The following is a 13,215-nucleotide window of genomic DNA, read 5'->3' as shown; positions in this document are numbered from 1 at the left end:
TACATTTACTTTGCCTAACGTTTTTCTGTTGGTTGCTGAATTGGGTGACAAGATATTGTATATTCTTGCATGGATGTGCACACATGAGAAACTTGATGCCAACTGCTCTGATGAAGGTATAGTGCAGACAATGAATTATCATTTCATTTGAATAAAGTAACTCCTTGCAATGAATATGCCAGAGACACATTTGAACCGGAATCCACTGTAGCCTACCTCACAAATGAAAACAAATGTTTTCCATAAGCAGAATTTCAAGTTTTATATGGCATCCAGGACTTCAGACTAAGGAGTCCAGACTATGGGCAAAATACTAATAGCCTAATGCAATACATTTAACTTGAATGTATGTCATGCATAATATATTGTGTGATGAACACACAGGGAGGTAGATTCATTGTATGAGTGACACAACTCGTCCCCACGTGGGAAATAAAACATGACACTGCACCGAGATTGCATCAGATAAACCCATGTCTGTGGGGAAATATGGGGATGAATGAGACACGCCAACTGGTGGAAGGTGAGAGAGAGAGACAGAGCGAGAGAGAGAGAGAGAGAGAGAGAGAATACTCAGTGGAATAGTCAGAGAGAGGGACTCTGCCAGGATCCTCACTCTAGGGGCATGGGGAGTGGCTTCCTTTAAGGTGGAACTTCAGACACATAGGCTATACTTGGCCTAATGGAATACACGAGTTAGTTCAAATTCAATCAGTTCAATGCACTGTACTGATATATGACTTCGAAATGACTGTAGTTAAATCTAATTTTAAAAAAATGGGGGGGGGGGGGGGGGGGGGTGGATTTAAATACCAGTTCAACTTCAGAATGTAAAGAATGTAAAGCAGACTGCCATCTACAAGATATTTACTCCTGGTAAAACAAGTTAATCTTCTTCTATTCTCCCTTTTGTATTTGTAAATGTGAATTGCAGACCATAATAATAGCAGCCTAAGAAACTAATTCCTAAAACAGTATAGCAGTGCTTTATCTTACTCGGTCCTGCATTTCCTGACTGACAACATAATAGTACACGACTTACGTCATGCAGTGGTGTAAAACATATATAATATGCTTCTAATCGCCTCGGTCCACCTTAAATAAAAGGCTGGACGTGATTAAGCAGCACAACCTGCTTCCTCCCCACTGTGCTGCAGAGAACCTGCCTCAACGCTGCCCCCATCCCGGCTGTAGCTAGCCTATAAAATCTAGGACGAGCAGAGCTGAAACCTCACAGCTACAGACAGGGGACAGCTCCGTGGTGCTGAAACCAACTGCCTGAAAACAAACTCAGCGGCTGCAACACCACACACGTCAGGAAACATGCCTGGAATCAGGGAGGGACACTCTTGGCAACTTTTCCTACTTTCTTTCTTGGTTTTGGAGGGGTCAACGCAAGATTTCGGACAGACCCAGTTTATTTGCACGTCTGTGCCCAAGGATATGGACTTGTGCGCGGCTACGATGCAGAACAGCGGTCCGGCGGAGGATTTGAAGACGACGGTGATGCAATTGAGGGAGACCGTGTTACAGCAAAAGGAGACCATCATGAACCAAAAGGAGACAATCAGGGAACTAACGTCCAAGTTGAGTCGGTGTGAGAGCCAGAGTCTGCCCGAGGCGGGAGCGGGAGGCCGGAGAATAGTACCGGGCGCCAAGAACACTATGGGGGACGTATCAAGGGGTCCTCAGGACACTCTCGCTCAACTAGGACAGACTTTACAGACTCTCAAACAGAGGTTGGAGAATCTTGAGGTATGCATTGGCGTTTGTTTGGCCTCAATATTTTGACCTAGTAATTTGGAATGCAGTTTGAGCTTTCAATCAACTTTTAATCCATTCTACGTGTTTCCAATCGGCTCGGTTGGTTGTATAGCACATAGTGCTCAATGTGCTAGTTAAAAGTGCTCTATATAGTTGTGAATTGCTTGCTATAGGGTTATTTCAGTCCAGTCACTAATGCTATAGACCTATTTAAAGCTCTTTTTCCGCATCCAGACGTAAAGTGATTACTCTAGAGCACTACATAAAGCCGCACCACACTCCTGATAAGGACAGACAGACGCCTCATCTTTGGACCAATTTAGGCATTTGATGCAAATTGCCGAGGCAGTAAGCCCTCCACAAACGAGCTAAGCACCAGAGCTTTACCCACGACGAGCCCCGCCTCGTGCATGTAGGAGTGTTTATTTAAACCCAAAGTTATTTTAATCGTCCCATCTTGTCTGTTCCTATGTCCTTGTTCCGTTGTACAGCAATACAGCCGAAACAACGGTACGGCCCAGGCGAATAGTCTGAAAGACCTGCTTCAGAACAAGATTGATGATATGGAGAAGCAGGTGCTGTCCCGGGTCAACACCCTGGAGGAGACCAAACCGGGTCAGAGAAACGATACGGACCAGCGGAACCGAGTGGAGTCCACGCTGACTTCCATGCATCACCGGATAACGGACCTAGAGAAAGGTGAGTGAGCTATGAGGCAAAGAGATCATGCCCAAATGTACACAGTCAATATAATAGTTGTGTTCATGTGAATGCTTGCTTATACAAACGACTAAACTGATTACATTATTTTGATAATAATTTGCGCATAAAGTTTTAATAGTAAAAAAAAATCATCCAAATGTGGTGGAATTAGCTCACTCAATTGTTTATATGTCTAAAACAATGCCAGTTTCTAAAAACAACTCTGCATTTCACTTTGTTAATTGCCTGGTCCACATGAGGAATCACTACAAACCCGCAGACCACAGTAGCTTGTCAATACAGACAGTGCCGCAGCACAGCTCCCGCCACAGTGCGTAATGGGATATGGGAGATGGAGAGCGGGAGGTAGCTGCATTGCTTTGCATATCTCATATTAACACAGTGATGCCACGCTGGGATAATAATTAACGTGGCATGTAGCGACAGCCAATGATCGCTTTATTTCCAGTGACTGTGAACGAGAGTCGTTGGTTTTGTAGGGGACATAGCGGCGCAGGAACTTTACCAGGGGGTTTTAACGATGTGCGCAGTGCATGATAAAGCGCGCACAGTGTTGGAGACAGACAGGCGCGTTTTGGAACATCGATCAAGGTTTAGTTCCTCACTGACAACCCCGAAGGGATGGGGGGAATGAGGGGGTTGGAGGTTAGGAAGGGATGGCGCGTGTGTGTGAGTGAGAGAGAGAGAGAGAGAGAGAGAGGGAGCGAGAGCAATTCCCTGTTTGCCCTGCTCACATCATACCGCAGATAATAGGTTAGGAGAGAGATACACAGTCTGTTCTAAGTCAATTATATAAATCAGAGCATCGTCAAACTAAAAAGAAATGAGAAAACCTTTAGTTAGGGATCGAAAATCTCTACTGGTGGAGCAAACCATGTATACGAATACATCAATCAATCACATGATATGACATAACTGACTATAACATAGGCCTATGAGTGCAATGTAAATTATATAAATCACTGAAAGGTAAACAAGTAGGTCTATGTTTCGTCCGCAGGTGGGAAAGACAACAGACCACTGGACAAGTTCCAGCTGACATTCCCGTTGAGAACCAACTACATGTACGCCAAAGCCAAGAGAACCCTGCCGGAGATGTATGCCTTCACCGTGTGTCTGTGGATTAAATCTAACGCGTCGCCCGGAGTGGGCACACCTTTCTCCTACGCTGTCCCAGGGCAGGCCAACGAGCTGGTGCTGATTGAGTGGGGAAATAACCCGATGGAGATACTCATCAATGATAAGGTACTGATCGCTGACGGCAATGGCATATTCTACACAGCATTTGGTTATAGGCAAAATGGACAGATCGCCATGCGTAAATGTGGTGTGCCAGACTAGCAAATTAAACTACGCAGCATTATGCAATGTCTGGGAAAGTTATGGAGACGTGACAAGCAACTTAATTATACAAATATTGCATTTACAGCCAGTGCTGTCTGAAAACATTAAAAACCGCCGCAATCATTAGTTCTAGGCCAGGCCTATTTGAACATTCAGTAATGGGTGCGCTGTCCATGCTGCAGGTGGCCAAGTTGCCGTTCATCATCAACGACGGGAAGTGGCATCACATCTGCATCACCTGGACCACGCGCGACGGGATGTGGGAGGCGTTTCAGGACGGAGTGCTGCGGGGCAGTGGAGAGAATCTGGCGCCATACCATCCCATCAAGCCGCAGGGCGTCCTCGTATTGGGACAAGAGCAGGTAAGAGGGTTCACTAAATGAGGATGAACTAACTTTAGATTACATTGGTATGCAAGTCGTGATATATTATTGAGATAAATGGCCTGGGGGAAATAATGATATCCATTAGCAATGAAAATATTAGAGCACGTTCTCTCTCCAATGATCAAAGGGAGGAATATTCAAGTAATGGGAAAGTTGAGAGACCTTGACGAAATTGACAATTAAGACGTAGCCATTTAATTAAGGCCCTCGAGCTAGATGTCGTGGAATACCCCCACTCAATTGGGACAACGCACAATCCACTTCAGATAGAAAAGTGGCAAATCTGTAGCAATTAAAGAGTAATAGGCATATCTTGTCATGAAAAGCAAATAACGTGTTGATGGTTAAATGTGGGCTTCGGTTGTGGTGGATCTGTCACGAAGAGTGGCTGCTTTATATTATAGTTTTATGATAGTTAGAAATATAAATAAATGCATGTCCATGGTATAGGACAATTGTATTCCTTCCTAATACAGTACAGGATGATTAGCTTATTACACACACTTGTAATAGATTGGCCACGCGTAAAAGAAAGGCCGCGCGCGTACCCACAATTCGCGCCACTAACCTTGAACTTGTCATCTTGTTGCTCCACAGGACACGCTGGGGGGAGGTTTCGACGCCACACAAGCATATGTGGGTGAGCTAGCAAATCTCAACATGTGGGATAGGAAGCTTTCCATCGGGGATATTTATAACCTGGCAACCTGCAACAGTAAAGCGCAAACTGGCAACGTATTCTCTTGGTCGGAGTCCAACATTGAAATATTCGGTGGAGCTACCAAGTGGACATTCGAGCCGTGCCGTGCGCTCAACTGAACTGCATTTCGACATGAAACCAAGGCCAATCCGACTTATCTGTATTTCTTTTGAGCTTCTGTCGTTCTTGTCTTCATTATGATGTTCGTTACAGACTATTTGGTATTTATTTAATGATAAGCTTATACCTGGGATTTCTATTAGATATTTATGTACGAAACAACTTTTTTTGATCTTGAGAAAAATCTAATTCGTCTTGGAAACCTCAGTTGGACAGTGTTGGTATCTGTTTGTTTGGTTTTCTATTGGAGTTTTGTTGCAAGCGCACTTTAGCTGTTTCGATTCGCTTATTTTGTCTTGGACTGGCAGCTGGGCAATCCACGCCTTACGTTGGACAATCCACAGCACAGTGCGGAATTTATGGAGCCATCCTCTAGAGTGGAACTCATGCTGTCTGTCCAAGTATTGTCAGTATTTGACGCCGTGAAATGATACAGCGCCCTCCAAATCCCTCAACCTCACCCACCCCCCCGGATCTTGCACTGTGAATGACGAGAGACATGTAGAGAGAGGACGCCGAGGGTACGTTGAAGGACACTGCAAGTCGGACTGTAAAAATAATTTGTAATTGTCGTTCGCTTCAAAGTGTCTCCTGTAAACCCTGTAAACGAATGTCGTTAATTGCCAACATGCAACAAAGCCTGGGTGCCTTTGGCTGGTGCAAATATTCAGCGCATACGTTTTATGTTGCAAATTATATGTATTGTTTGTTTTGTATTTATTTTGAGGGAGGGTGGGAGATTTTCTTGTTATTATTCTGATAAATGTAATTTCATTGAGGTTTGTTCACGGATATGATGACGTGTTTGGGCAGGTGTTTGTACTACCGGTATCTGTATTCGGAATGTTACGGTGTCTGTATAGTAACAGCATGACTGAGTGACAAAACGCTGCCACATCTGCTTGCCTATCCTTTCTGGGACTGGGTGGTTTTCTACAGAATTGTTATATGCTCCAAGCATGGCAACATTGAAAGATATGAAAAAATATATAATTTTTGTAATAAAATTGTGATACATAAGAGTTAAACGTTTATTCATGGGCTGGCGTGAATCGTATGCAGCAAAAGGTGTGGATGAGAAGAGAGAAAGAGAGAGCGGGAAAATGTGGGAGAGAGAGAGAGAATCATAATTATTGCTGGTTAAATCTGCTTTAATCTTGTCACATGGTGTTGGAGAAAGACGTTGGTCCTGGATAAGTGAAAAAACGCCTGAACTCAGACTGAAGGTCAGAGAGGTGCTGGGAACAACCGAAACAGTGTGTGTGGTGTGTCTTTTTAGCTGACTGCAGAAGACAACACTCCCAAATGCTGGGTGGTGTGTGCGTGCGTTTGAGGCGCGCACAGTCCGCCCTAATGAAAGCGAGGCCGTCGAAAGAAGAAAACGCCTAGTCATATCACTCCCCTTTGCCATAGTCAGTTCAAAGCACCATGCTATACTGTAGCCTATACTGCTCTATTTTGTTCTGTATCAATTTACAGTGTCGTGTTAAGTGCCATCCTCTCCCATCACATGCATCATGTAACAAAACACTGCAGTCCTGGATGCTGATGGTCTTGTACTTTGACAGTTACTGCATTGAGCCGAGTCAGTTATTAATATTCGTCATCACCCACGTATCAGATGGTGTAACAAACATCTCAGAGAAGCAGTCATTTAACTCTGCCTCTTGCAGCATGGCTTTTGGAGAAATTGTGCAGTTACTCATAAATCCCGCGGGTAGTCAGTTATCCAGAGGGAGAACAAGGAGGGAAGGTCTCTTGAAAGAGCAGTTAGAACAGTGATCTTCCCTGAGAGCCAACATTGATCAGATAGCGAGCAACTGTAGGCCTTAGTTAGTAGGTAGCCAGAGGGAGAGATGGGAGATGTAGTCCCTGACAGAAAGAGAAAGAGGTCCCTTGAGGGGACAGACCCTCATTAGCTCGGACAGAACATTCACACACAGCCTCACTGACCCAGAGACTCATTCTCCCAAGGTGCACTACCTCTTACCCAAGGTCAAGAGCCCAGTAACAAAGTAATGAGGTGGGAGCTCTCCCTTAGAGAACAGGCGTCCTTACTCTTCTCACTATCATCATTTCCCCTTCATACAGAACACACACCAAACTGGACTGGTTACACCCGAAGCCTGTTTCTGAAGAGTCGAGAGAGTACATTGGACTGGTAGACACTGCTGGAAAAGGGTTGGAATTGCACAATGAGTTTTGGGGGTGGTCTAAAACTAGTGGGTTGAACCAACAGTAATTCAAAAACTTATGGGGGAGCTCGTTTTACACGTTCAACACAGGGAGCCAGGGGCGTCATCCATCCATTATTTTAGAGGGGGCTCAACGTAAGTTAGGATGGAGAGGGGTGGTCCGGAGGGGTGCTGATAAATCTGAGAATTGAGCATTTTTGAAACACCTGAAACAGCTTTTAACTGACATCTACAGCCATAATCATTATGCCTATTTCTATGTCAAAAATATTTGTATTTTTCTGCATAGGTTATATAAGCATACCTCTCTACCTGTTCAATTTTAATTTTAATTAAAGATGCACATTGATTCTTTAAGAACCTTTATGCCTTAGGAGATTAGTACAACACTGGTATATAGCACCATAGCCCAAGAATTAAAGCAATTTTTGTATTTTCTAAAGTCTACTGTAGCAACCTTTCCAGCAGGCATAAGATAGTTTGACAAGCTACTCTAACTTGATTGATAGCCTGAAATGGCATGGTAGCTAGTTTTAAGAGGTTGGGCGATTGGGAAGCTATCTAGCTGGAAAGCTAAAGCAAACTTCATAAATTTGCTACAGTAGGTGGCTAGTATTATAGAGAAACAACAAAACATTTTCCTTTTATTTATTTATCAAGAAGGAATTAATAGGCTACATTGCTTACGAGTCATGCCGAATCACCGGCAGCTAAAATCAAATCAAACGCTCTGTGTGGTCACTCAACACTCGCCTTCCTCCACTAATGATACTGTCTGCATGCACTAGAGCCCTCAAACTCAACTCTGGACTTCGAAGCCAGTTTCACTGCGTTCTTTCATTTCCCCCCTCTAATCATGGACTGAATTAGACCTGGGTCACCAGGTGTGTGGAATTAATGATCAGGTAGAACAGAAAACCAGCAGGCTCCGGACCTCGTAGGGTAAGAGTTGAATACCCCTGCACTAAAGCATCTAGCGTCCTGCCTAGCATATCTTTTCTCCATGGTACACCTTGGAAGGAACCACTTACTAGGGAGAATGGGGGGAGGGGGTACTCTATGCCTGGTCCAGGCCAAACATGACGGGGCACTTGGCCTTGTGCCCGTATGGGCATGACACCTCTGCAGGGAGCTCCCCCTGATTTGATATGGGAGTGCCCAGCCCTCTTGAAAACCCCTGTAAATACTCTGCTATGTTTCACTCAATATATTTATTTAGTCCAGGACTAGGATATGCTACACACTCAATTCACTAGTCAACAAATCACCAAGCCTGTGATTAGTTTAAGCAGGTGTGCTACTACTGAAATAGATTAGAAGTGGAAGTGGCTGGGTGGCCTGAGGACAAGGTTGAGAATCACCCAAACAGCACGTTGACAAGGGATGAGGCTCCACTATACTGTCCAAACAACAGCAGGATCAAAGGAGAGATGAGGGTGATCTAAAGAACTGCCACAGTATCGGTTTATAGCCAGCCTCTCAGTTGACGTCACCACAAGCACCCGTCAATGGCCGACTGGCCATGCCATCATAATCACTGGGGCTGCTGCTTACTACGCTGCTCACTAATTCCCTGCTAGCGTAATGCTGCTAAGATGTAATGGGTGTAGTGCATTGCTAGAGTACGACCGTGCATTTGTGAATGTGAATATTATTTGCGCCAGGAGACGCCATCAATTGTACCAGGCAGACATTCCCCTGAAAAATTGTAATAACTGATCTGAAAAGCTGATTTTATTTCACCTTTATTTAACTAGGCAAGAACAAATTCTTATTTACAATGACTGCCTAGGAACAGTGGGTTAACTGCATTGTTCAGGGGCAGAACGACAGATTTTTACCATGTCAACTCAGGGATTTGATCTTGCAACCTTTCGGTTACTAGTCCAACGCTCTAAAAGCTGGAGGGCTACCAGCCGCCCCCGATAGAAATCAGTCAAAGGATCAACCTATGAAACACATGAAATCTCATATATAACATGATAACTTTCCTGTCAAACTGACCTAGACTTGAATTGATCCGGATAACTGTAATTTCAGATCCTAATTTAAGTAATGAATAATTAACCAATCCATAAATCAATGCCCTCAACCTTAATTCAAACCATCAAATAAAATAACAAACTCGACAAGGACAATATGAAAACAGTAATAGACTTTAGTGTAAGGATTTCTGCCAAGGGTTGTTACACATGCTGAGTTACATTAGATAACATTTTGCTGGGCAAGCACCACTTTCCAGGGCACCTCTCTTGCCTATATGTAAACATCTGTTCTTTCTCATACCATAGAGGTCAACCATAAGGTGCCCTACTTCCCAATTCAGGCTCCAACCCTCTTTATAGAGCTACGTTTTGTAATCAGTGTTCCACGATGCAATCGATCTCCAGTCAACCGCACATAAATAACTATCTGCAATGAAAGAATCAGCCTGAGAAATATTGGTTCACACATATATTTTCTCTCAGTATTGAGCACTGACCTGGAAAGCGCCTGAAATGCTATTTTCGCTTTACAACGCAGTGCGGCTAGAAATACAATGGGCAATGATAGCAATTATATTTCAAGGACAACGGAACATAAGTTATGACGGAAAGAACATGATTTAGGTCATTCTCCAACAAAGATCCAACTTTTTCTATGCAATGCTACACAAAACGTGACACACTAATGTTATGTCAGTTCACCACAAAACCGGTGATCCCTGTCAACCAATGTACGCCACAGCCGTAAACGCCACCGTCAAGATTGATCCGTCACCATATCCATCGACGATACCAGTAAGATTCATGGTGCCTCCCCAGCAACGTAACTCTTTCCTAGGGAGGAGTTTTTTTTGGTCCGATTGAGTGGATAAAGAGATGACATTTCAGCTGTCTCATTAATTCATAACCTGTCCCAGGTGGCACTAGTCCCTGGGAGGAAGATGAATAATGCTTTAGTCCAGAGGAGCGGTCATACCTCTTGTTGACGCAGGTAGCACAAACGTGCACAACACCGTGCACCATAATGAGAGCCTGGGGGTTGCTGTGTTAAAACATGCACATGCAAAAGGAAAGGAAAATCTGGAAATCCCATCCCAAAACCCCTTTTTCCTCCACACTCCCTTTTGTATTGTGCACTGCAAGGCCTTTTTAATACAGATGTATGATCTTAATTCGATCACCCTGTTGCAGGAGTACTTTCCTGCCATGCAGGACATTTAAAATGTGCAGTATATTTGAGGTTTAAAAAGGCTTCACACGTTTGTAATTTCCACCCTTACGGAAAATGTATCAACCCCTACAAAAATGTCAATTTATTATTATCCACATTTCCTGTTGCTGATGGATTATTTTCCTGCTGGAGCAAACTGGCTAAAATGAAGATCCTACATCTGTATGCAGGGCTGTCAGTGTGTTATTTCAGCCTGTGCAACATGCAGGCAACAGTTCCCTCTTATCATAACTGCACTGAACAGACACTCTGGGTGAAGGGGGATTCTACTAACAGCTGAGGACTAAAAGTTGACCATCCAACTCAGCCGAGTCTTTAAAGAGAGAAAGCCACACCTCCCTCCCTCCTCCTCCTCTTCTCATCTCTCCTCTACTCCTGTGGTCCTCTCGCCATGGAGAGGCAATCACAGAACGGAGCACGAGCTTGGCTCGTGGCATTTAATGAGTAGCGGAGTCTTCCGGACTGGATGCAGGCTGGGATAATGAGCCCGCTCACAGGTAAGGTCAGGATCCATGTGGTTCTTCCTCCGTTATAGGGAGTCCTCTGACGGCACAGCTCCACTACAGTTGGACAGAGACTGGAGAAAGCGAGAGAGAGAGAAAGAGAGCAAGAGAGAGCGAGAGGGAGATTCTCTGGCTTCCTATTCCAACCCCAAAACGTAGACTAGAAGAAACATTACTGGCCTTCTGTGTCCATTGCGCTCTTTTCTGATTCCTCAGACAGACATCCTTCCATCAGAGGTAAGACGAATGTCGATGTTGGGTGTGAGTCAACCCAAAGACAAGCAGAAGAAGCAGATCTATCCTGAATGAGATCCTTACGCTCCAGACTTTGTCCACTCTAAGTTTCACCCACTCGAATGCAGGATGGATGGTATTAGTGTCAGTCAGTAAAGGCTGAGCTGTAGGTACACAGATGGAGGATCTCTATGCCTGCGGCTCTCTGACCTCTCAGGTGAACTCACAGTTCAGACAGGTCCAGCCCAGCGGTTCTGACCAGCTGTTATTGGCTGTGTACCAGACAACACTGCCCAGACACTGGGCAACATGGTCAGTCGGATAGCTGTGGAAGCCTGGCTAAAAGATGGTACACAGGCCAATATAACCTCTCCAGCTCCCATCGCGCCACCTCCATCTGTCCTGAAACATTGATGAGTAGCCTAGCCTAGCACCCCTGCGTTCTTATCCCCCTTACCGTTGCCAGCATGAAAAATGCACGAGTGACGCACATCAACAGGAAGTTGAAGAGGAAGCAAGAGTTTAGGGTGTAGCAGGCATGACAGCAGTTGATCTCTCTCTCTCTCTCTCTCTCTCTCTCTCTCTCTCTCTCTCTCTCTCTCTCTCTCTCTCTCTCTCTCTCTCTCTCTCTCTCTCTCTCTCTCTCTCTCTCTCTCTCTCTCTCTCTCTCTCTCTCTCTCTCTCTCTCTCTCTCTCTCTCTCTCTCTCTCTCTCTCTCTCTCTCTCTCTCTCTCTCTCTCTCTCTCTCTCTCTCTCTCTCTCTCTCTCTCTCTCTCTCTCTCTCTCTCTCTCTCTCTCTCTCTCAATTCAATTGACTTTATTGACATGGCAAGTTATTATTACTTACATTGTCAAAGTATACATATCAAAAAATTTAAATAAAATATATATGTATATATATACACAAAATATATATATATTTATATATAAATAAATGGTGGGACTAACAGTAGTAATAATAGTAGTAGTGGACATGGGATTACCATTAATAACAGCTACAACAACAATGTTAATCAGAACAACAATACATTAAAGCAACAGTAGTAGACCAGTGTCAACATGACTGAGAAGACACATGACCTGGTACGAAAGACAAAACAAAACTAAGCTAAATGGGAAATATTATCAACATTTCTTTGCATTTTTCACTGGCTGTCCCTCAGGCTGTGGCAGGAGGACACATATTTGGCTGCCAAAACTGCACATTTTGGCTTTTCACCCAACAAATATTTGAATTTTTCTTCATCTTTTATAGTTTCAAATTCTTTGTATTGAATTATAATTTTGGGAAAGAAATATGCTCTTAGGTCTGAGTATTTGTCACAGTGTAGTAGGAAATGCACTTCTGTCTCTACCTCTCCCCTGGAGCAGAGTGAGCACAGCCTGGAATGTTTTAGGGTCACTTGTTTTTAGATGGTTGTAAAATTTGATGGCTCTTTTTTCTATTCGAATGAGGAGGGGATATTGGCCCAATTCTGCCCTACATGCGTTATTTGGAGTTTTTCTTTGTACTTGCAATACAGTCTTGCAAAACTCTGCATGCAATACTTCAATTGGATGTTTGTCCCATTTAGTAAATTCATTATTAGAGAGTGGACCCCATACTTCACTGCCATATAGAGCAATTGGTTCTATAACTGATTGAAACATTTTGAGCCAGATTCTAATTGGAATTTCAATTTTGATGTTCCTTTTAATGGCATAGAATGCTCTTCTTGCTTTGTCTCTCAGCTCATTCACAGCCATGTGAAAGCTACCTGTGTTGCTGATATTTAGTCCTAGATATGTGTAGTTTTTGGTGTGTTCTAATAGAACTGTGTCCAAATAGAATTTATATTTGTCATCCTTATTTCCGGACCTTTTTTGGAATATCATTATATTTGTTTTTTTTAGGTTAACGGTCAGAGCCCAAGTCTGACAGAACCTGTGAAGATGATCTAGGTGTTGCTGTAACCCCTCTTTAGTGGGAGACAGCAGCACCAGGTCATCTGCGTACAGCAGACACTTGATTTCAGTGTTGTGTAGGGTGA

The 13,215-nt window shown here is 43.8% G+C and overlaps 1 protein-coding gene across 1 annotated transcript; it reads left to right on the top strand.

Annotated features, from left to right (window-relative positions):
* Positions 1–1,218: 1,218 nt before the first annotated feature.
* On the top strand, positions 1,219–6,059 carry LOC139567570 (neuronal pentraxin-1-like). Its single transcript, XM_071388928.1, has 5 exons — positions 1,219–1,755; positions 2,256–2,463; positions 3,488–3,732; positions 4,014–4,193; positions 4,815–6,059. The coding sequence occupies exons 1-5, from the start codon at positions 1,324–1,326 to the stop codon at positions 5,034–5,036; spliced, it is 1,287 nt and encodes a 428-aa protein (XP_071245029.1). The 5' UTR covers positions 1,219–1,323; the 3' UTR covers positions 5,037–6,059.
* Positions 6,060–13,215: the final 7,156 nt, after the last annotated feature.

Source organism: Salvelinus alpinus, chromosome 2 (assembly GCF_045679555.1).
Source record: "Salvelinus alpinus chromosome 2, SLU_Salpinus.1, whole genome shotgun sequence".
Taxonomy (NCBI): Eukaryota; Metazoa; Chordata; class Actinopteri; order Salmoniformes; family Salmonidae; genus Salvelinus; species Salvelinus alpinus.
The sequence above is the reverse complement of the archived record's forward strand: the minus strand, read 5'-3'. Positions and strand labels throughout refer to the sequence as shown.